The 24,621-nt window shown below is 33.9% G+C and overlaps 3 protein-coding genes and 1 long non-coding RNA gene across 6 annotated transcripts; 3 read left to right on the top strand and 1 right to left on the bottom strand.

The window, feature by feature from the left end:
- Nucleotides 1-2,497: 2,497 nt before the first annotated feature.
- On the bottom strand, nucleotides 2,498-9,204 carry LOC102607602 (uncharacterized). Of its 2 annotated transcripts, XR_001507160.3 has the most exons (3): nucleotides 6,369-8,845; nucleotides 6,133-6,227; nucleotides 2,498-5,409 (listed from the first exon to the last, which is right to left on the bottom strand). It is a non-coding gene; the product is annotated as an uncharacterized LOC102607602 (long non-coding RNA). The 2 variants fall into 2 exon arrangements; XR_003064104.2 differs by lacking the exon at nucleotides 6,133-6,227 and having other exon boundaries at nucleotides 2,562-5,409; nucleotides 6,369-9,204.
- Nucleotides 9,205-13,809: 4,605 nt separating this feature from the next.
- On the top strand, nucleotides 13,810-17,146 carry LOC102607900 (uncharacterized). 2 transcript variants are annotated; one of them, XM_006468865.4, is made up of 6 exons: nucleotides 13,810-14,264; nucleotides 14,354-14,548; nucleotides 15,168-15,669; nucleotides 15,804-15,911; nucleotides 16,028-16,743; nucleotides 16,856-17,146. In XM_006468865.4, exons 1-6 carry the CDS (start codon nucleotides 14,052-14,054, stop codon nucleotides 16,928-16,930), a joined length of 1,809 nt encoding a protein of 602 aa, XP_006468928.2. In that variant the 5' UTR covers nucleotides 13,810-14,051; the 3' UTR covers nucleotides 16,931-17,146. The 2 variants fall into 2 exon arrangements, with proteins under 2 accessions (XP_006468928.2, XP_006468927.2); XM_006468864.4 differs by having other exon boundaries at nucleotides 13,820-14,264; nucleotides 15,989-16,743.
- A 684-nt stretch (nucleotides 17,147-17,830) lies between these two features.
- On the top strand, nucleotides 17,831-20,344 carry LOC102608386 (calcium-dependent mitochondrial ATP-magnesium/phosphate carrier protein 3-like). Its single transcript, XM_006468866.4, has 4 exons — nucleotides 17,831-18,522; nucleotides 18,793-19,581; nucleotides 19,666-19,756; nucleotides 19,845-20,344. The coding sequence occupies exons 1-4, from the start codon at nucleotides 18,123-18,125 to the stop codon at nucleotides 20,035-20,037; spliced, it is 1,473 nt and encodes a 490-aa protein (XP_006468929.2). The 5' UTR covers nucleotides 17,831-18,122; the 3' UTR covers nucleotides 20,038-20,344.
- Nucleotides 20,345-20,400: 56 nt separating this feature from the next.
- LOC102608679 (40S ribosomal protein S27-2) lies at nucleotides 20,401-23,093 on the top strand. The gene is made up of 7 exons (XM_006468867.4): nucleotides 20,401-20,426; nucleotides 20,742-20,796; nucleotides 20,853-20,939; nucleotides 21,407-21,442; nucleotides 22,197-22,298; nucleotides 22,703-22,731; nucleotides 22,820-23,093. The coding sequence occupies exons 1-7, from the start codon at nucleotides 20,401-20,403 to the stop codon at nucleotides 22,944-22,946; spliced, it is 462 nt and encodes a 153-aa protein (XP_006468930.2). The 3' UTR covers nucleotides 22,947-23,093.
- Nucleotides 23,094-24,621: the final 1,528 nt, after the last annotated feature.

The following is a 24,621-nucleotide window of genomic DNA, read 5'->3' as shown; positions in this document are numbered from 1 at the left end:
AGCTATGAGCGTTTGCTTGGCAAATCTCTCATAAAGTACTCCACTAGTCAACAAGTAAATATAGCCTGATGTGGATCTTTTGCTATCTTTGCATCCAACAAAATTAGAGTCAGAATACACAATAATCTCTAATTGATTTAATCTCATATATGTACTCTTTTGTCCTTTGTAAGTATCTCATAACCCGCTTGGCTGCTTTCCAATAATCCATGCTGGAATAACTCAAATATCTGCTTAACATGCCAATTATGAACGCAATATCTGGACGCTTACATACTTTAAGACTCCTTATAGATGAAGAATAAGGAATCTTCTGCATTTTCTTGATTTCAATATTGGTCTTAGGGTATTGACTAAAGTTGAATTTATCTCCTTTAGCAATAGGGGTGTCACCTGATTTACTATTTTGCATGCCAAATCTTTTCAAAACTTTATCGATATAGATCATTTGTGACAATCTCAGAATACCTCGAGAACGATCTCGGTGTATCTTGATTCCTAAAATAAAGGAGGCATCACCAAGATCTTTCATCTCAAAGTGTTTTGACAGAAAAATCTTGGTGTCGTGCAATATGCCTATATTATTTGTAGCAACCAATATGTCATCGACATATAAAACTAGGAATGTATGTTTACTCCCACTGAATTTGTGATACACACATTCATTAATAACATTTGCCTCAAAACCATATGAGATAATTATTTGATGAAACTTAAAGTACCATTGATGAGAAGCTTATTTGAGCCCATATATGAATTTGGTTAGTTTACAAACCATATTCTTTAGGTCTCCTGGCACAAAGTTTTCTGGTTATATCATATAAATTATTTCATTAATGTCACCATTGAGAAACGATGTCTTAACATTTATATGATGTAACTCAAGGTCAAAATGTGCAACAAGCGCCACAATTGTCCTAAATGAGTCTTTCGAAGAAACTGGAGTGAAAGTCTATTTATAGTAAATTTCTTCATTTTGAGTAAAACCTTTAGCTACAAGTCGTGCTTTATACCTCTCCACATTACCATTTGAATCCCTTTTTGTTTTAAATATTCATTTACAACCAATGGGCTTCGCACCAGAAGGTAATAAGACAAGTTCCTAAACTTTATTGTATTGCATTGACTTATACTCTTCATTCATGGCTTTAATCTATTTCTGAGAGTTGGAACTTTGCATGGCTTGATGGAAGTTGATTGGATCATCTTCCGTTACTCCAGTTTCATCCTCATGTTCCTGAAGAAATATTATGTAATCATCTAGAATTGCATTTCTCATTTCTCTCATGGATTGTCTTAATTGCACATGCTCCTAAGGTTGTTGAGTTTGATTCTCAAGAATAATTATTTCATTTTGAAAGAAGGGTTAAAAAATATTATCTGATGATTGATGATCCAAATTCACTTCTTCTTCAATGGCAGGTATTGAAACATGTACATTGTCAAAAGCAATAATAGATCCCTCTTCCTCTTCAAAGACAATGTTTTTCACTAGATTTCTCCCCCTAAACTCAATATCCTAAAAAAATATTGCAGTTCTCATCTCAAAAATTATCTGTGCACTAGAATCATAAAATTTAAACTCCCTTGATCGCTCCGCATAGCCAATAAAGTAGCTTCTTACAGTTTTAGAGTATAATATTTTTTATGAGGCCTATAAGGCCTCACCTCGGCTGGACATCCCCAAACATGTAAATGCTTTAGACTGAGTTTTCGACTCGTTCAAAGCTCATAAGGCGTTTTAGCAATCGCTTTAGTTGACACTTGATTTAGGATATAAGCTGCTGTTTTGAGTGCTTCACCTCAGAGTAATTTTAGCAAAGTAGAATGACTAATCTTACTCCTTACTGTATCTTTAGGAGTCTGGTTTCATCGCTTAGATACACCATTCATGTTAGGCGAACCTGACATGGTATATTGAGGGATAATTCCACATTCCTCTAGGTATTTAGCAAATGGTTCTGGACGTTGTTTACCTGATCTGTCATATCTACCGTAGTATTCACCACTACGGTCACACCTCATACTTTTAATCCTTTTGTTGAGCTGTAACTTATCTTCAGCTTTAAAAGTTTTGAACACATCTAAAGATTGTGTTTTTTCATGAATTAGGAACATATAGTCATATCTTGAATAATCGTTTATGAATGTAATGAAATATGTTGACAATTTTAAGTAACTGTGGGGAATGGTCCACAGATATTTGTATGAATTAATTATAAAATGTCTGAAGTTCTGTAGGCACTTAATTTCTTAATTTTGGTTTGTTTTCCCTTGATACACTCAATACAGATATCAAGTTCTATAAAATAAAGAGATCTTAAAATCTCATCAGGCACTAATCGTTCAATTCTAGCTTTAGAGATGTGACCTAAGCGTTTGTGCCATAATGAGGCCAAATTTTCTTTCCCTAATTTATGCTTTATACCTCTGAACTAAAATGAAAGTTTTCATTATACTTGAAACAGTTTCTAGCAAATATAGATTGTCATAAGCATTAAACAAAACGATTCCAACAATATTAGAATTGATAAATAAACTAAATTTTTTGTTTAAAAATGAATAAGAATAACTAAATTTGTCCAAAACAGAAACTGAAATCAAATTTCGTCTAAAAGACGGCACAACAAAAGTATCTAACTAATCAAATAACAATCAGTTTTCATAAGCAATCTAAAATGTTCAATTTTTTCAACTTCTACTAACTTGCCATCTCCGACATAGATGCATCTTTCAGTATCAATTGGCGGCCAGTAGCTCAGGCAACCATGCATTGAAACAAAAATGTGAGTAGTAGTACCCGAATCTATTCACCATGTGTTTCTTGATACCGAAGCTAAAATAATTTCAGAACAAACCAAAGTAAGAGATGTACCTTTCTTTGCGCACTATGTGTGATATTTTTGACATTTCTTCTTCACATGTCCAGGCTTACCGTAGAAAAATAGTCATGCTGGGCCTTTGGTTTCTTTGGTTCTAGAGCCTTAGAAGCAGCAATTTTACCCTTTTTCTTTCTTTTGCCCTTATCTTTAGAAGTGCTTACCACATGTGCATATTCAGTTTTCTCTTGCTTCAATATCTCTTCTTCTTGCACACAAAAAGAAATCAATTCATTGAGATTCTATTTCTCTTTCTGATAGTTGTAACTGACTTTGAATTGATTAAATTGTGCACAAAGAGAGATAAGTACCAAATGCACGACCAAATCATCAGATAAGTTGACCCCTAATGCCTTAAGCTTAGAAGCAAGATGAGACATCTCCATGATATACTCCCGAAAGTTCCTCTTGCCTTTATACTTCATTGAAATCAAGCTCGCTAAATGCATACTTGTTTCAGCCTTATCATTTTTTTGTAAAACGTTTCTGAATTTCGGCAAGAAACTCACTAGCACTTGTAACCTCATTAGTTATAGCACTTTTAAATACCTCTGGAACGCCGAACTTTATGATCATAAGATTCATCCTGTTAGATCGATCCAACTTTTAATAGTACAACACATCTTCAGATGTACTATCATTAGTGAGTTTGTCCGGCTTAAGGTGTCTGAATGATAAGCCTAGATCCATGCAGCCTAAGAGAACTATCATATTCTCTTTCCAACACTTAAAGTTAGTCCCATTCAGAATTAGAACACTATTGATATTTGCAGATATAGAAGCAACAGACAGAAAAGTTGAATAGAGAACAAAAATAAATAAAATATAAATAAACAAATAATGCTCACATTAAACAACTCAATTAATAATCTTTAAAAATTTAAAAGCAAATTATAACAATTCGAGATACCTAGCACAACATTAGTAATAAGTCTTTGGACAATAATACTAACTGTAAATGGTACTCTTGTTGTAATAATCAAATTTTGACGATAAGTCATGTCAAGTTATAAACCCATCTTTGGATTAGTATATTACTCACATTAAGTTATCTTAATAATCGTCACAAATTTACCACCACGAGTGTGTGTGCAATTAAGCCAAATATTAATCTTCCTTTAGGTCGATTAACATCCACAGGAATTAACACAAACACAAACATCTAACACCCAAAATAAATTAATCTACATGAGAGACATCATTTGGTGATTTACCGTTTTAAGTAGCATATTTTTAGTGTTAGACCAATAATTAACATAGACGTTATAAAGCATTTTTAAATTTAAAGATTATAAAAGTAAAACCAGAACTTTAATAATCAAATTGAGTTGATTTCATTTGCACATTATATATATAGCCCATATCAATTACCAACTATAAAGCATGTGAAACATGGCCATTGAAAGAATTAAAAACTCAATTCATGTGATTTAATTTAAAATCACTATTAAACCCAAAACCAAAACATACATGGCCACTACAACTTAATTCAATTGATTTAATTTAAAATTATTATCAAACCAAAACTGAAGCATGATTATCGAAACATGTGATATCCAGTTAATTATACATCAAAATTTGTAGACATATAATTGCATAAGAATCATTTATATCATGCAGAATTAATTTAAAAATTAAAAATAAAGAAATACACTTTGGCCTTGATGCATTTTAACCCCATTAGAAGTTAATCCACCACTATTTGATACATTTTCCAGAAAATGCAAGATTAACAATGTAAATAAAATTAAATTGATTTAAATATTAAACAAATGATGTATCTCAATAATCTAATCATGGATTAGGCTCTGATACCACTTGAAAAATAATTTCTTGAAACTTATTTAAATCCAAACTAAATTACTGAGCAACATCAAATCTGAAGCGTACCTGAATCCATTGTTATTATGCACTAGAAAAGATTCTTTAACTTGGTGATGGATTTCCAAATTAATCTCTATTCTTTGTTAAGAATTCTCACTGAGAGGCATTTTGAGAATGAAAAGAGATTGAGATAGAATGGGGACCATAACCATCGTATAAAAAGAAAACTAACTAGCAGTTTTAATTAAAATTGTCTAGCAATTTTAATTTTATGTTAATTATCACTTCTACCCCTCATAGAAGTAATAATTAAACTATAATATCTATGTATTTAACCCATAAGTATTATACCCTTAGCCATTTAATTAACATTAAATAGATCACTTAATTGTTAGCTAATTAAATAATAGCACACACATTTTATTTGTTTCATGTGTGACCCCAAATATTAGATTAATTAAAATTAATCTAACACGTACAAACTGGGCAAACGTTTATTCTAAGGTTTGTGAGAAGCAAACTTTCTTTTCATCGATATCTGACTGGAAAAAAAAAAAATCTCTGTCGGAGAACTTCTAAGACATCCTTTGACCTTACACCTTTAAGTGCCAACAGAACCATGGAATGGTAGAGTACATTTGCTATCTCTGAGACAACTTGTAACTTATTATCTTCCAGTGCTCGACATAACTCATTTGCCTCTTCCCTGCATAGGAAATAATTAGAACTTTATAGTTTTATACTTCCTAATTGCTCCAAGGCAACAAAAGACAATGATGTCTAGTGCCAAGCTAGATGGCAACTTATCTTGATATGTCGAATATTCTTTAGATCTACTTAAGTAGAAATCAATGCACCATTTAATTAAAATGTTGAAAGTACTATATTTGACATCTGAAGCAAAAGATTGAGAAACTAGTAAATGTGTGTTACTCACGTAAAATAGAAGATTTTCCTCTAAAACCCAACATGCATAAGCTTTCAACCTTATTTTATATAGAGAGAGTTTATTATAACCTTCTTTTGAGCTTTCGAATTCATAAACCAATGCTTAAAAAAAAGAAAAATAACGATAATGTGAATGCTATGTTTGGAAGTAACATGTAACACATTCGACTTAACAGTGCCAAAAATCAATTCTGACAAAACTAGAAGGATGTATTCAACTTAAATACTAGAGTTTTTTAGAAAACAAGCTTTCATCAAGTAATAATCGCTTAGTCCATGATGGCCTTACAATTGTGGTGCTGTTAATTTTGCTTTGCATTAAGATATGGCTGACTCTAATAAGTGTAAAGAAGTTAATACTAACTTATTTTCCTTCAGCCTACCATGATCAAATTCAGTGTAAACAACAAAAACATTATATTTGGTTTGAAGAAATGCAATACATATGATTAAGAGACACTAGAAATGCTTGAACGGTGACCTGTTTGTCTCTCAATAGATTAGTAACTGATGCACAATAGCAAGTTTCTGATCTAGTATGGCGATAAGACCATCAGGCTTGCCAAAGTAAATTATCTGAGAGAAAAGTCTTCAATCAAAATACAAAATGTTGAACTAAACTAAATTATTTCAACTAAAATTATGATAAGCATACATAATCATTGTCACAATTAAGAAAGATGTCATGCAAATTGATGAAATTCTTAAAGCTCTTACCTTTCGTCCACAATGTTGACTGTGACTGCCTATAGATTGTTGCCTTTTGAGAGGAATTTGTCGTGGCTATTGCATCCTTATTCACAAAGCCTTGCATTAATTTGCCTCTAGTGTCAATAGTTTGAGCTACAGCCACTACCAGATGGTCTAGACCTTTCTTATCTCATTTTACATCATAAAAGAAATGATATTTAGTAGGATGAGTCCATTGGTTACAACAAAAACAAAATCCTTATTGATGAAAAACTTGATAATATTATTACATCCACGAAGGAAAATAAATTCAAAGTACAAAACATAGCAAACATTTAAAATGTTGGAAAAGTAATAATGTGACCAGAAATGCACTCTATACTATAACCAAAAAATTACATGTACACTTCAACTATTTGCTTAAAATTTGTCTCGTAGTGTTAATATATCAGACAAGTGTTAGGTAGTTCACATCATGTATAAGAGATGTAATGGTTTTGATGGATAATGCTCCCTTATTATGGTTTTTAAACCAAAACAGATGTCTAGATGTAAAGTCCAGATGTAGCTCGCAAATCACTATACTGATTATCGGGCAATGATGAACACCATCAAGAGAAATCCAATAAAGATGAGAGGCTTCCAAACCCAGAGTTGTTTTTCCTTATCATTGCTTTTCTAGACATGTAACAATCTCGATCATTATTTACAGGGTAAACACTTACAAATGTTTGGTTGACACTCATAATTACAAAATTATTAGAAAAGAAAATAAAACATGGATTTAGCATACATCCTGCTAGTTGAGAGATGAGCTGCATTAAATGTACAAAAAAAGAAAAAGGATAGATGTATGAAGACACTTAACATATGCCTATAGTTTGCTCACTATAAAAGGGGTAGCCAAATCTGAAGCTTAAACACATGAATACAAATGCAGAAACATCTGAGGATAATGGCTATTTAAAAAAATTCATACTTATATAAACAAAAGCATACACTTAGAGATAAAGAGACAGAAATGAGAGATTTAAAGTCCATATGTAGCTTGAATAATAATCAAATCAATCAATAGGCAACCATAGACACCTTAACGAGTTGGAAAGCAAATTGATGGAGAACCCATCAACCAGATTCCCTTTCTTATACTTCATTTTCTATACATGTGATGATAACAATCCCTACTCTAATGGCAAGGCAGGCACCTAACTAGTATGGTTTTATCATATATATGCTGAATTAAAATCTCACACATGCATATATTGAAGGAGATAGATAGAGATGTAGAGTCCAGATATAGCTTAAGTAGCAATTGAATTTATTACTAAGCAACAATGGAAACTTACAAGAGACAATAAGTAGATAGATGGGAAACCCACCCATCATATTTCAATCCCTATCTTTATTTTCCCAGACATGTAACAATGCCTACAATATTGAAGGCGGGCATCTGACTAGTCTAGTAAATATTGTGCACTCTTGAAAAAACTTTAACTGTAGAACAATTAGAAGGGATGAATATAATAGTACAATTAAACTACAAGAATTTCAGTGCAGGATATTAGCTTAATCAACAATAGAACAAGTTGAAAGTATCTATTGTACCACAACATATCACAACTAAATAGTTATCGGGGTTTTTCATATGTTATATGAGGATTTGCCAATACACACTTGAACAGTTTAGTCCAGAGCTGAAAAATATGGTAGTTTAATCAATGACCACAAAAACCATCAAAAAATGGAATTGATTACATGTCAATGAATCTTGATATTAATGCACCTATGATTCAAAATAGAGATTATTCAAATTCTTCATGGAGGCAACAACAAAATCACCAATAAAAAATAAGCCAAAACCTCTGAAAGTAACTTTTGCATTTTGAATGCAAGGAAAATATGCAACTGACACTGCAAACACAACTAAAACTCCTCTATATCATATTCAATGAGTATCTTATCAACCCTGTAAATATAACAAAAGATCCATTAGTACAATAATGAATATATGATTCTAAAAAACTATTTTAACCATTGACTAATGATGTATTCTACAATGCTAGAGTCAAATATCAAGAAATTTTCAAACTAAAGAAAAATAAGTAAATTGATTAAAGGGGAAAAAAATTCGCCTTAGAAATAGAATATAAAGTTATACACAAAAGGTTCAATCTTTATTCATTTTCAAAGCATTGAACCACAATAAAATATAGTAACTACCCACTAAAATACAGAAAGTAAATGAGCAAAATGCAATGCAAAATGAATCAAAGCAAGAGGAACGTTTTAAAGTTACTTGTTGTTAAGAGACTCTTTAACCACTTTCTTGAGTCAAGCGAGGGCAACAAGCTCTAGCCGCCAACTTATAAACTTGGATGGATGGTAGGGTTTTGAATAGAATGGCCAGATTACCTGCGAATGTGCAAATCCGTCTGCGAAAATCCATCACCAGTACCTGTATAAGTGTCTGCAAACTCACATTCTTTATTTTAATTAGGAAAACGGACACTTAAACCCTTGAGATTAGGATTGACAGAAAAGCTCAGGCCTGCCAGGCCCGCAGTTTTAAATTATGGACAAGGGCTTTTAACTTTTAAAGCCCATATATTATGGGCTCAGATAAGGACTTTTCTATAAAAGCTCGGGCTGGCTTTATATTAAATAATATATTTTTTAAAAGAAAAATCTTTATAATATATCATAAAATTGAAATTAAAAAACTGAAAAAAAAAGAGAATCCAAACAAAACGATTTCAAACAAAACCCAAACTCCCAAAGTCAAAATCCTTAACTCCTTCATTTGCTCCCTCACTCACCGTCACCGTGCCAGCCTCTCACTATTCTCGCTACCAGCAGCCAATAGCGAGGCTAACAAAATCCAGCAATGAGTGATGAGCGTCCAGCACCAGCAGCCACCATTCAACCAACAGCCATAGCGAGCATCTCCCACATAACCCATTGTCCAACCACCCAACATCTCTCACACGACGCAACAGCAACCCCCGCCCACCAGCATAGCCGTGCGATGTTACAACAACCACTCGAACGTGCGCTAGGCAGCTGCAATGATTTGCAGTCTGTATGCGATTTAAACTACTCCAGCAAGATAGCAAGCCATCCAACTCCGGTACTCCTTCTCAATTAAGCTTCAAATTTTTTTATTGTATTATCTAAGGCCTAAACATATGTAATTGGTTAATCCGTTGAAAAGTATTGTGAAGAATATTACGATTTTGAGTTGTGAAGAATATAGTTTGGTTGTTGGTTAATGTAGAAAATGTTGAAGAATATTGTATTGTTGGTTAATGATTTTGAGCTGTGTTGTTGGTATTTCTGGGTTGAAGTATGCAGTTCTACGATTGTAAGTTTTCTTGTAAAATTTACTTGAAGTCTGGTGTCCTGGACATTGCAAATTTGGGGCATTGTGGTGTCTCATGCTTTGTTGTTAGAAAATTTATTATGACATTAACATTATGGTGTAAAAATATTATGCATTCTTATAAAATTTTCAAAAAATTATATGATATTTGATTAATTAATTAACTAATTAATTAATTTAATATCGCACCTCCTTTAATTTTATACAGGTTTATAATGGAAAATGCTTCTGAATCTTCTAATTTGCCTTTAAATCCATCTGCAGAGTCAGAATGTTCAAGAAGAGATACAGAGTGATAAAAAAAAAAAGAAAACAAAGGGTTGTCTCAAATTGTTGGGACCATTTCACAAAGATAAATGTTGGTGGTGTAGCGAATGCAAAATATAATCATTGTGGAACAGTTCTTTCTTGTGGATCGGGTACCAGTCACTTGAATAGACATACTAGACAAATTCACGGTCTTAATCAACCAACAATTGAAGAAGTTCTTGAGCAAAAGCAGCACTTGGTGAAAACCGAAAGTGGTAAGCTTGGAATTCAGAAATTTGATTCATTGGTTGCCTGTAAAAAAACTTACAACAATTATTGTAAAACATGAGATTCCTCTTAGGTTTGGGGAATATGAGGCGTTTAGAGATTTTGTTAATTATTGCAACCCATTGGTGAAGCATATGTCCAGAAACACTTTAAAGAGTGAGATCTTTAAGATATATAATGTTGAAAAGGCAAAGGCAATAAATTTGTTGGAGATTAATAATAGTAGGGTAGCAATTACTATAGATATTTGGACTGCTCGTAATCAAAAGAAAGGTTATATGGTTATTACGGGACTTTCCTTGACAACTCTTGGCATTTACAAAGTCGAATCCTAAGGTATTTTTACTTTATTAAATATTAAAATTTATATTTAAATATTTATATGTACTTTATTAAATTAAAAAATTATTTAATTTTTTTTGTAACTTTGCATAATTTTTATTTATTTTTTAATGAATAGGTTTATATATGTGCAAGCCCTACATACAGTTGATTGCCTTATGCAAATTTTGATGAAGTGTTTGCTGGATTGGAATCTAGATAAAAAGAAATCCATAGTTACTTTGGACAATTGTTCAACTAATGATGCGATAGTTGAAAGATTGAATGGATTGTTGTCAATTGAGTCAATGATATTGGATGGTAATTTTTTTCATATGAGGTGTGCAGCTCATATTTTGAATTTAATTGTGAAGGATGGGTTGTCGGTGATTGAGAGTGGTATTACATGTGTTAGAGACAGTGTGTCTTACTGGAGTTGGTTGCCAAAACGGGTGGAAACATTCGACTTGGCATGCCGTCAAATGCAGATGGATGTGAAAAAGTGGGGGCTTGATTGCCCAACTAGATGGAATTCTACTTTTGAGATGTTTGAACTTGCAGTGAAGTACAAAAGTGTTGAGCCGCAATACAAGTGTTTGCCTAGTAGTGAGGAATGATAGTTGGCTAAGCAAATGTTGGATTATTTGAGGCATTTTTCAAAGTTGACTGAGATGTTTTCGAGTACAACATACCCCACTGCTAATCTATTTTTTCCATTGGTTTGTAAAATGAGGATTGCATTAAAGGGGTGGCAAACATCATATGTTCATGCAGTTAAGAACATGGCGGATAACATGATTGAAATTTTTTTGAAGTATTGGGATGAGATTAGTGGGATATTGGTCATGGCTATTATTCTTGATTCGATATACAAGATGATGTTGATTAATTACTATTATCCGAAGATTTATGCAGTCGGTCTTGAAAATCAGCTTAATAAAATATGAGAGCTTTGTGGTGAAATGATGAATTATTATGAGGTCAAATTCGCAACTACGAAATACGGTGTTATTAGTGAGTCTTCTACCTCAATTATTGTTCCTTCCGACCAATCTCATATTAATTTTGATGATATAGATGAAATAGGTGATTTTGATGCATATGCAACCCAAAATAGTCAACCTATTAGTTCGAAGTCTGACTTAGATAGGTATTTAGAGGATCCTTTAATCAAAAGAACTCCGGACTTTGATGTTTTACAATGGTGGAAGATGAACAAAGGCAAATATCCTATTTTGGCGGAGATGGCCAAGGATTTGTTAGCCATACCTGTGACAATTGTTGCCTCAGAGTCGGCTTTTAATACGAGGGGTAGAACATTGAGTCCACATCGGAGTAGAGTACATCCAAACATGTTGGAAGCGATCATGTGCTCTCAGCATTGGTTATGGGCTACTAGTTGAGGCATAAAAATATTCTTTACAAAATTAATTACTAATTATTTTTGATTTACTATTTATTTTAACCAAATTCCTACTGGCGAGCAATTGAAGGATGAAAAGGAACATAGCCCGCAAATAATGGATTAGTTTTTTTTTTTATATTAGTGATTTTTTTTATGTTATGTACTTGTGATGTTAGTATTTTCATATTTTGTGTTGCCTAATCATGTATTGGAGAATTATTTTTAAGTTTTTTAGCCTCTTGTAGTATTATGTATTGGATAATTATGTATTTAAAATTTATAATTTTATTAAAAAATTATTTAAAAATTGGTTTAAAAGCCCAAGCTCGGTCTGGGCCCGTCCAATATAGATGGACTTTGAGAGGGCCTGGGCTATTTGTAAATTTTATGGGCTTGGGCCTGAGCTTGGCAAACCCCGACCCTTAATTAGGGAAATTGTTACAAAGATTCCTAATATTTCAATAAAGAATAACAAGACTCTCTTTTGGCTATAATACACTTTAACTTTATAAGCTCCAAAAAAATTAATCCCAAAATTCTATAATAAATAGATATATATATATATATATATATATATATATATATATATATATAATTTTAATATTTAAAAATATTTTAATATTTTACAATCTATTATACATATTTTATTACATTAAACTAATTTTTAATAATAAATAGAAGCATAATATCAAAAGAAAATAATTAAATTTAAAATTAATTTGAATGTTATATAAAAATAATAATTTTAATATTATTAGTAGGGAGATATTTTGTTAATTGTAAAATCTATTTACCCAAAAATTAATTTAAGATCTTTATAATAAATGTAAATACATTATCAAAATAATTATAATAATTTAAAATTTCAATATTATTTTAAATGTTAAAAATAATTTAATATTATTAGTCTACTAGAGAGATTATATTACTTATATTATATTTGTATTAATTAAAAAATTTTAAAGTCATTGTTCTAATTACTATATTTAAAGGGTATTATGATAAAAAGTGATCTTGATATTCTTTTTTGAAAACTTGGGGTTTTTGTGACTATTTCCTCTGTGTCTGTGCATGCGCGTGTGTGTTAAGATTGATATAATAAATTTTTAATAAGTATAAGTTTTATAATTTTTAAGTTTAGTATTGCTGATATTTTATTTTAATTTGATTGATTTTGTTTGTTTTACTTTAATATCTTGAACCTAATGATTGCTTACTAAATTTGGATTTTTATTTGTTTAATTCATTGTTAATGGTAGTTGTGCAAAACTTACTTATAAATATTATTAACAGTACTTGTATATTGATTAAAAGATGAAGCAATATATAGGATTTTGACATTAGTAATGATGATTTTCCTACAATAGAAATATTTTGTATTAGATTAATATATTTTTTGTTTTATTTTAATGTTGAAATTTTAATTTCTTATTTACATTAATAAAATCTAATATTGAATATTGTATGAAAATTTGTTTTAGCAATTGTTATAAATTTATAGTTTGAATAATATAACTTAAGTTTTTATGTACTATTAAAAATATTTTTTAATAATTTTTATTTTAAATGAGAAAATTATAAAAATTTTACTACAGGTTAAAAATAAATTTAATAATTGTTAAAATTCACAACAGCTCTATGTTTTTTTTTTTTTTTAAATAACATCTGCTGCGGATTGCGGGAGGTTTAATAATTTAAATTTTTTGCTAGGTTTAGCAACGGAACGGCATCAGGTGATACTGTACCCATGGGCATCCCAAACTTTCGAACAAGGCCAAAACGATAGCGTCACAAGTAAGCGACCTGAATGAAGTAACAACGAATAGACCGACAGCTTCCTGAGGAAGTTTTGTCACGTGGGATTAAGTCTCTGTCCTATATTATTGTTTAGCCTACTCCAGTACTTCGTGTTCATTGTGTATACTTTATTCATTAATTATTCACTGTCACATTATTCAGTGTCACTTTCCTTTGGCCTCCATAAACCAGATACCAAAACGACGTGCCAAACTGCGTTTTGAAACTCAACCCCTGTTGTTTCACCCCACCAACGGCTCTTTATCAGAAAATGCAGAATGATTTGTGCTTTAATTGTGGCAAGCAAGGCCACTGGGTAAGATCTTGCCCTTCTATATCTCCAAGAAAATCACCGCCTCCCGCCGCCGGCAACAGTCGTGATTATCCGGAGATTCAGTGCCGCTGTGGTAAAGGGCCCTGTGTTGTAAAAGTCTCTAATTCAGTGAAAAACCCTGGCAGGAAGTACTACTCTTGCCCTGTACAGGTTAGTGTCTAGATGGTTTATGAGCTGAAAATGCTACAGTAACTTCGGAATTTTTTTTTAAGTTGGGTTCATTTTGTTTACATCTTTAGGGTGCTGAAGGCTGTAGATTTTTCATCAAATGGGTTGATGAAGTGAAAGATGCTGGTCAGAAACCTTACGAAGTGAAAGATACTGGTCAGAAACCGTATCCTAAGTGTTCTTGTGGAGCTGGAACCTGTAAAAAGGAAAACAAATTTAGTGGGCCGAATGTAGGTCGTAGCTACTTTGTTTGCCCTATCAAGAAGGTATAGATAGCCTTTGTCCTTTAATTATTTGTAGTGGTTGGTAGCCGCTTTGTTTTTGATCTGTAGTCTACTGATTTTAGTGCAACTTAAGGGTATTCACATTCTCCATACAGTTTTTTGTTTGACTCGAGTAATGCCGATGCTTTAAACTCGCTCAAAGGCAATAATTTTAAGCTCCGAGCCACTGTTTGAGTTTACCCAAATGAAATAGAGGGATCGAGTCTCTTTATGATTCCCTTCGTGAATTTATGTCTTTTATGAGCATTTCTTCTATCCTTGCAGTTGGTGATGCCATTCTTCAGATGGCTACAGATGGGTTTTTGTCTCTGCCCTGGTTGTCATTCTTATCTTTTGGGAATTTAATGTTGTAGTCATTAGTTAGCATTTTCCAGTTCCAGCTGACTTTTGTAACTTGAAGTATCTGTTTATATTTCAAATTGCAGTTTACCTTATTCATTTTATTGGCATAATAGGAAATTAGTTTTAAAGGTCACATTTCAATCGTCGATCGAATGCTTTAACTGTGGAGTACTTGGTGTAGATAACATGTGTTATAGAACATGCAGTGTATATATGGATGTCGCTGGATTCTGATCTAAGTATTGTGAATTTGACTTAGGGACTTGGAGCTTGTCCATTCTTTCAATGGGAGGATACTCAAGCAGATGCTAAAGTTAATGAGCATCGAGATGAAAGCAAAGGCTATAGCGCTTCTCTCTCTGCGGGTGATAGCTCGCAGAGTGACAATTTGAGTGTTGAGCACCCTGGGAGGCTGGAATTTGGGTTACCGAAGGTGGACAACGCTAATTTTTTCTCAAATTCTACTATTAGTCCTATGTTGTCTACACAAGATGATGTATTGCTGACAGAGCGCCACGAATCTGGTAAAAATTCAGACAGTTTGTCTGCGAACCAACATGATCCATCGCCATTTGTGGCACCTGAGCATGAAAATTCTGTCCTTGATTCTGCTAAAGGCAACCTAGTCGTGCAGGAGGCAGAGTCATGGGATTCAATGGTGGGGAAAGCAGCAGTTGTTCGTTTAATGTCCCGTTCAGTGATTCACTGCTATCAGACGGAGTTCTTTAGGGAGATTTCTTTTGCTGCCGCCACAAACAGAGGTGTAGCTTTCTTCTTTCCACTCTTTCGTAATGACTATTAATTCATGTAAACAGGTCGTGCTTCTGTTTTGTATCATACCCAATTATTGAGATAATCTTTCATTTTTATGCATTTACTCTTTTCTGGTTTACAGATAATGTTTATCAAAGTTTAGCTCTGCATATTCTTGGTTGGCTGGGCAGGCTAGCTTTCCCTCCTTCGCGATGCTTAACAGATCGTCCGCCTGCTCCATTCTTTTGTGGTATGGTTTCACACATATATTAGCTGGATAAATTTTTCATCCATTTTTGGATTCTGACTGCCACAATATTTTTATAGTAATCTTCCCGTCTTTCAATCCCATCTTTGTCCCTCAAGATGAAGCCACCCTATTTCCTGGCGTTTCCAATACGGAAGATGACAAAGTATCACCATCAACTCCTGGGCAAGATCTGCAAGTTTGGAATGGTGATCTTCAAAAATCATCAGCCCTCAAACGTTCTTCCACTACCATGGATGAAAACGTAAGGAGCACAATGAAAAGGTTTCTTCAGGACACAGCGCTGTGTTTTAATCAGATTTTGATGAATCAGAACTCGACCGATCAATCTGATCCTGATTCCATAATTAGGGGAGTTAGTGAACTGTTTTCTGTTTGTGAGTCAATTGCGAGTAACCCAGTTACGAAAAGTCTGAAGGAATATGTTGACTCTAACTTAAGATTTGGTGCCATTGAGCGGTCCGTGTGTAACGAACACTCCATGGAAGAGCTTCTTGACTCATACAATGAAGAAAAAGATCGATTTGACGATATTTCTAAAGTCTATGAAAAGGCTGTTGCCGATTTGGAAGCATCTATTGAGCGTGGACAATCATTGCAAGAAGAGGCTTCACGTCTGAGGGACAAGCTTTCTCAAATTGAGAACCAAGTATCCTGCTGTCAGGCTGAGACTTCTGAGCACAAGATTCGTGTAGATTTTATTTCTAGAGATAAGTTGGAGTCAAAGAAAAGCATGGAAAAAGCTGAGGAAGCTTTGGAACTTTGTAAGCAGAAGGAAGAGGAGCTTCTTGCGGCAAAGGCAGCATTGGAGAAGGCGAGAATCCAACTTCAACAGCAATGTTGCATTTGATCTTTCTTGACCTCTAATCCGATTATCCTGCTTGATATGTAATTTAATGGACCTTTTTTGTTTATGTAAATTGTAGATTTATCAGTGCAGCAGTCAGGAAGTTTGTGGGTTGCATCCTAGGAAGCGGAGAAGGCTACTATTTTCGCAATGAGAAAAATACTAAACTTTGCTGAAGGTTGCATCAGAGAATAGGAGGCAGCATGGGAAATAATGTTTTGTATTAGTCATAGAACTTACTTATGTGTGTAAATTTAGGCAATGTCTAGCTGACTTGGAAGTTGGAAGCAAGTGATGTAAAACTCTCTCATGCATGTGTAACCTGATGAAACTCACTGTATATGTAAAAAAGAGTTTGTAAATTCTTGCATATGCTCTTCTTGGTCTTCGCTTGCACAAGGAGCTTCTGGTAGGCTCTTTGCATTTTGCATAGTCTCAAAACATCAATCAAAAGTAAAATGCAGTCCCATATTGCAAGGCACGATAACTTTTCAGCTTCTACCACAATTCATGAGGTAGAAAGAGTCAAAAACTTTGAATTCTTCTTTTACCATTCTCAGTTTAATTTCTTCATGACTCTGGACAACAATCTGATTAAGCCTCTGGTGAAGATGGCATCTCACTCGGCAATAGGCACAAAAATCATATGATAAATCCGTCACGTATACAGAAAATTATACGGTGAGCTAGTGGATAAGGAATAGCATTGATGCTGCGATTAACCAAACAATGCCAAAAAAAGATGGGAAATTGCTCGCTCTAACTCTAACGTGAACAATTGTATGCCTATAAAAACATATTACGCGTCACATTTATGTAAATTATGATATGATAGGTGACATAGCCACAAGTGAAGCACACATTCGGCCAGTAGCTCAGGAGCCGACCTCACAATTGATTCCTCGAATCTTGAAGCTGGTTGGACGCACAAATCTCACGAGACAGCAACGCATACCAAAGAGAATATGAGTCCCTTTGGGAAAAAGGAAATAAAAAAAACACTTTTTAATTAACAGAAACAAAATTAATTTACTTTTAAAAAAAAAAGTATAAATAAAATAAAATAAAAAAGACCACAATCTTCTCTGCCTTTACCTGTCCCTATGGATCACAAATTCACAATCACAACTCATTAAATAATACACTTCACAACAACACAAACAAAACAAGAAAAAAAAATTACATTTTTATCTTTCGATGGGCACGTTCTTGGAAGCAGATTTGGCCGTTGATTCCATTCCATCACGGCCAAAATTTCCTCTCCGATGACGACTTAGACTCAGTATTTGTTCAAATCTTTGACTCAAAACACGCGCGCGGGGTTCCTCTGTTTTTTCGGTTTATTAATGGCGACACAGCAAAGCAATGGGAACAACCCGGTGAAAAAGGCGGGGACTAGTGTAACGATGGAGCACGTGTTATTGGCTTTAGGTGAGAGTAAAGAAGAAAGAGAGCAGAGAATCCGAGCTCTTTTTAATTTTTTTGATGTCAATAATTCTGGGTATTTAGATTATGCAAAGATAGAGGCAGGGCTCTCTTCGCTGAATATACCCTCCGAGTATAAGTATGCAAGGGATTTGTTGAATGTTTGTGATTCTAATCAAGATGGCCGTGTTGAGTATCAAGAGTTTCGTCGCTATATGGATGATAAGGAGCTCGAGCTGTACCGGATTTTTCAAGCCATTGATGTTGAACACAATGGTGGCATTTTGCCTGAAGAGCTTTATCATGCGCTTGTCAAGGCAGGTCCGTTTCGTGTTTTAACTTGATTATTGCTTGATGGGTATGTGAATTATCTTCATTTTGGTGCTGTTGATAAGATTTGTTTATAATTTTGTGACTGGTATGAAGAAACATTAGTTTTTCTTCCATTTTTTTTGGCCGTGTAGATATGAGATTAAGTTAAATTTGTTTTTGTACATAGTTTAGTAACTTGATGTTAGAATGTTAGAAATTGGTGTTATGTTTTCGTGGATTGTGTTCGGTCTATAAGCCACACCAGTCTCTCTCTTGTAGGAATTGAAATTGATGATGAGGAGCTCGCTACTTTTGTTGAGCGTGTAGATAAGGATAATAATGGAGTTATAACATTTGAAGAGTGGAGGGACTTTCTTCTGTTGTATCCTCATGAGGCAACTATGGAGAACATTTATCATTACTTAGAAAGGGTGTGTCTTGTTGATATTGGGGAACAGGCTGCCATACCTGAGGGTATCAGTAAGCATGTGCATGCAAATCGATATTTGATTTCTGGAGGAGTTGCTGGAGCAACATCTCGGACAGCAACTGCTCCTCTTGATCGTCTAAAGGTTGTTTTGCAAGTACAAACAACAAGAGCTCATATTATGCCAGCAATAAGGGATATATGGAGGGATGGAGGTATCTCGGGGTTTTTTCGAGGCAATGGATTAAATGTCATAAAAGTGGCACCTGAAAGTGCTATCAAATTTTACACTTATGAAAGATTGAAAAAATTAATTGCCAAAGTTGAAGGGGATGAAGAGAAGACCAATATCGGTGCCTCAGGGCGCCTTTTCGCTGGTGGGTTGGCAGGTGCCGTGGCACAGACAGCCATTTATCCGATGGATCTTGTGAAAACCCGGTTACAAACTTATGTTTGTGAAGGAGGAAAAGTTCCAAAAATAGGGGCAATGTCAAGAGATATATTGGTTCAAGAGGGACCCCGTGCATTCTATCGAGGCCTTGTTCCTTCACTTCTTGGGATCATCCCTTATGCTGGGATTGATCTAGCTGCATATGAAAGTTTCAAAGAAATGTCCAAGAAGTACATTCTTCATGACAGTGGTAAACTTATCTTTTCTTCAGTCTTATATCATTTCCCGTCTCAGATTTGCCTTCATTTTGATTGATTTTTATACCTTTTTGTAGAGCCCGGTCCTCTAGTGCAACTGGGATGCGGAACTTTTTCTGGAGCTTTAGGAGCAACATGTGTATACCCATTGCAGGTTGTCAGAACAAGGTAAATTGTGGTTGTGGTGTTTATGTGAATACCTTGTCGCTTTCATTCACTCACAGTGCACTGAGCCTAATTTCGCTTCTGGTCTCAGAATGCAAGCTCAGCGCATGAACACAGAAAGCGCTTATACAGGAATGTCCGATGTATTTAAGAGAACATTTAAAAGTGAAGGATTAAGGGGATTCTACAAAGGGTTGTTCCCTAATCTGCTGAAAGTTGTTCCATCTGCTAGCATTACTTACATGGTTTATGAAGCCATGAAAAAGAGCCTGGAACTGGAATAGTGACTATGCTGCTATATCCAATTGCTATTTAGATTGACATGGCTGACTATTGAGTTGACAAACAGTGGGACGTCCCTTGATACAGACACTGACGAGAAGAATAAGGTTTCATGACTGAGTTAGTTATATTATTGTTTCAATTACATTACTGGCACAATTTTTATCATAAAATACATTGAACTAGCAAAACTGACTTTTACTGGTGGCAGCTTGATGCTTCTTTCAAGTGCATATGCATTTGCACATATTATTTGTATGATAACAAAGCATATGAAACAATAACCTCTTAAAAGAAATGGTTTTGTAATTCTTTTGGCAGTAATTTTTTTAAAATCAAAATCTATATGTCTGTTTCATTTCCAAATGCCTGTCAAGTCTGATACTGATGGGTTAGTACCATTTGATAGAGGAACTATGATTGCAATTACAGTATCATTTGTTTAGAGGAACTATCCTTGAGATTGCGAAAACCCCATTATTTGTTTCGATGTCTCTAATCAAAATTCCCTTGTGTATTTGTGCCAAATTCTGATTCATGATGTTGTCATTTGTTATTTTCACCAAATATTACTTTCCGATGCCATTTGGTAAGTGACAATGTAAGATGTGTAACTATGTAGTTTTAGAAGGATTTCGGAATTTTGAAAATGGAGTTCACTTTACCAGCATGAACTTGATTTGTTTGAGCAAATATTTTGTTGCAGAGAGGCTAGTGTGCTATTTACGTTGAAGGACAAGATGTATGTTGAAGGTCAAGATGTATATCCATGTAATTGGAAAATTGTTATGCTAGACATTTTGTTATTTGGCTGTAGTTGATATGTTGTGAGTTGCATGAGCATTCGAGTAACAAGCATTACGACAATGGTGATAAAACTAATGCCTGCCAGGAAGGAAAGATTGTAGGTTTTACATATAGAGTTTTGTTTGTCAGGTTTGCGAGGCCAATGAAGGCAAATCCCACCACGTAAAAAACCAGTACAAGCAAGTCTTACGTTCGTTTTTGCAGGACCATTTAAAATTTATTAGAGTTCAGATTATCGAGATAAAATATTTAATAAAAATAAAATTTTTTAAGTGAAATTTGATGGGAACATGGTTAATTTTAAAGCATGGCTTTTATATTTTATAAATTTAATCGGGATACTTTAAGAAAGAAACTTAAAAGTCGGTGGAAACACGTTTTATATAAAGGCCATATGATAACCCAAAAGGCCCGACCCGAAAACAGAACATTAAAATCCAACTGACGGCCAAGATCAACAACTGACTCATCCAACGGTGACGAACAACGCAACTCCCATTTTCATATAACCATCTGAGTTTCGTTTCAAACCTCACCGCCTGCTGACCCACTCTCTGCTGCTAGGGTTTTCTAGGTTCTCCTGGAGCATTTGCAAACACGGTGAGTTCATACCGCTCTTCTACCACCAGCCCTTTTGCGTTTTCGTCTTTACATCTTTTGGGTGTTTGTCATTTAAAATTGGTTTATATATTATTCTTTTAAAGAAAAAAAGTAATTTTTTTTTTGTTTTATTTGTTATATTTTATGATGCTCGTGTGCTTCTTTTATTTTTTTTTTACGAGGCTACTATTTTGTATGTGTTTTTGTTTTATTTTTTTTTTCTATTGATTCATGTAAATCAACTAGTTTTTGTAGGTTTTTGGGAATTGATAAAATCTAGTTCTAGCAAAAATAAAATGTCCATATAGATTTTTTTGTAGTGCTATATCTTAACTTGTTAACTTTCGATTTTCTTTTAGATATTCACTAGTGGTAGGTAATCTAAAACTTTCTGTTACATATTAAAATCTTGTGTACATATCCGTATCTTTTTGTGTGTGATATGATATATGATTGTATTTATATGTACAACACAAATTTAAAAGTCAGCAACAGAAGACATGGAGGCCTAACTGAGAATTTGAGATTTGTGACAAATAGTGAGGATTGTTCGGCTATTTCCTAGACTCCCCAGTTCTCTGTAAAATATTTAGCTACTGCCATACGTACATAATGTTGATTGAAGTACAAGATTATTGGGATCAATATAACCAAAAATTAATTTGTAAATATAATTTTGTTTTTGTGTTTATATATTTATATTTTCCGGTCAGTAATGTTGCTCCTGTCTTTTTATTTGTGAATGTGGGAATAGGTTCTCCAAAATGATATTGATTTGTTGAATCCTCCGGCTGAGCTTGAGAAGAAGAAGCACAAGCTTAAGCGTCTTGTTCAGTCACCCAATTCCTTTTTCATGGTAATGTGCCTTCTATTAATGTTTTATTGTTGATGTTGTTACCGTGTCAGTATCTTATGTTAGAATGATAATATGCTTATTTTTCAATTCTTCCGAAGGTTGGGATATTGTAATTCTAAAGCTTTTATTTCTTGAAGTACAAAATCTCAAATGTCTTGTTCATAGGATAATGATGACAAGAAGTAGACTTCTATGAAATAGTATTTGTTTTAAAATTAAATGTTTGTTATGAGTTTGAATTCCATCTTTAAGTCATAACTTGTCGTTGACTCTTTTTTCTTCTCAAGTGAAATACTTTTAAATTAGTGCCAATGCATCTGGCTGAGTTTGGTTTTTTTAATTCTTTTTCATATTATACAATTTGTTGGACTGATTGCTTTTTCCTTTTCACATTATTGATGTAGGATGTGAAATGTCAGGGTTGCTTCAACATGTAAGTTTCTTGAGTTTTTATTTATATTTTCATTTAAATTTATAAATAGATATTGATTTTCACTATTTGGTTTGTCTGTAAATTTCAGAACAACTGTTTTCAGCCACTCTCAAACTGTGGTGGTTTGTGGCAACTGCCAGTCCGTTCTATGCCAGCCCACTGGTGGACGTGCCAGACTCACTGAGGGATGTTCTTTCCGGAGAAAGGGTGACTAAGTGCTACTAAATGATGGAAGAATTTTGTCACATCCTTTCTTTTTTCCCCCTTTTTCCTCTTTTGTTATGATGTATTAATTTTGATATAACTTATGGTGTGGTTGATCTTATGTTTGAAAGATTATATTTCTAAGTGAATTTTTTGCATGCCGGCTTCTTGATTTTTGCACTCTTGAATGAGGATACTCATCTTTATGGATTACATGATACTTTTTTTTTCTTCCTGCAACAACTCCATAGACTTCAAACCGAGGTGTTTCTGATTATTTCTTGGAGGTTCGACACTGTCAACAAAATTTGGCATACTTTTGTGGTTAAATAATGAAAATTGTTGCCATTTGGGCTGCTTTTCTTTTTTGTCATATCAGGGAATTTAATAGGTATGCAATCTTGTGTATGTTTTGAAGTCATAATAAAAGTAATATGTGTTGTCGTAACCTTCTTATGTGGTAATATGATTGCAAACTTGTCATTCCTCGCTGTTGAAATTCACATATCCGACTAGTTATTCTACAACTCTTGTGATGGAAAATGGAAATAAGCTCTTTATGTCCAGGAATTCGGCAAAGAATGGCCTGTCTGCACAAAACTTTTTGATTAATCATGTCAGTTTTAAACAGGTCATCTTTTAATACAAAATCATTCATTATCTATTATTGCACGTGATTTTGATTTGTGTTGTGCAAATTTTAATGTACTCGCAAGCGCACGAATTTATTGTAGTATAGACTAATGGTGACGAGTGTCGATCCCACGAGGAGGTGGATTTTAATTATATATAGAATTAATTTTGTAAATGGGTGATTGGATTTATGGTGGAAATGATTTGAAATATGCTAATACTTAAATTAAAATGGCGAGAATAAATTCTAAAATTGGAATTGCAATGGAGAGAATAAATTGAAGAGAAAATCTATTAAATTGACGTACTTGGGTATCTGGATCCGTATCAACATGCATCATGGGCTAAATAATCCGTATTAATGCCAATTAAATCATGAGGGGGGAATCCACACCTCATGAACCACACTCTAATCAATATGGTGCTAAGGGCTTATCGTGCCAAATAATAATAACCTTATACTAGAGAGCCGGTGTAACCAAGACGGTATCTAGACAAGACTATTATTATTTATCGATGAGAAGTCAAAACATCCACAAAAATTAGAGGGGAAGAGAAAATAAATTTACCAAATTAAGCCCATGACACATGTTGAGACTTCACTTTCAACCCAAGCTTGAAAGAAAATTAGCCACTCATAGTTGAACTACGGGCAAAATGGGAATTTATTAAAATACAAAGAAAATACAAGATGGAGAGGGAATTACAGAAAATGGATCCCAAAAATGGATTCAGAGATATCAAATTAGGGGGGGGGAGGCCCCCTTTTTATAGATACATGGAGTAAATCATGGCCATCGGATTAAAAACAGTTTGGACGCTCAGGATTGCGCCACGTCATCAGTCAACAGTCCACGGTTTGACCACGCGGATGAATAGTAACACGGTTTGACTCGGATGAACAGTAACACGGTTTGGTTGAAAATAATCCTGTGTGATGCATGTACCGTACGCGAGATTTTTCATCCACTGATATGCTGCCACGTCACCATCAACAGTACATAAGAATTTTAGCCCAACAGGATCATGACACCTCATCAGTCAATGCCACAT

This window comes from Citrus sinensis, chromosome 2 (assembly GCF_022201045.2).
Source record: "Citrus sinensis cultivar Valencia sweet orange chromosome 2, DVS_A1.0, whole genome shotgun sequence".
NCBI lineage: Eukaryota > Viridiplantae > Streptophyta > Magnoliopsida > Sapindales > Rutaceae > Citrus > Citrus sinensis.
Note: the sequence above shows the minus strand (reverse complement) of the source record. Positions and strands in the feature narration are given on the sequence as shown.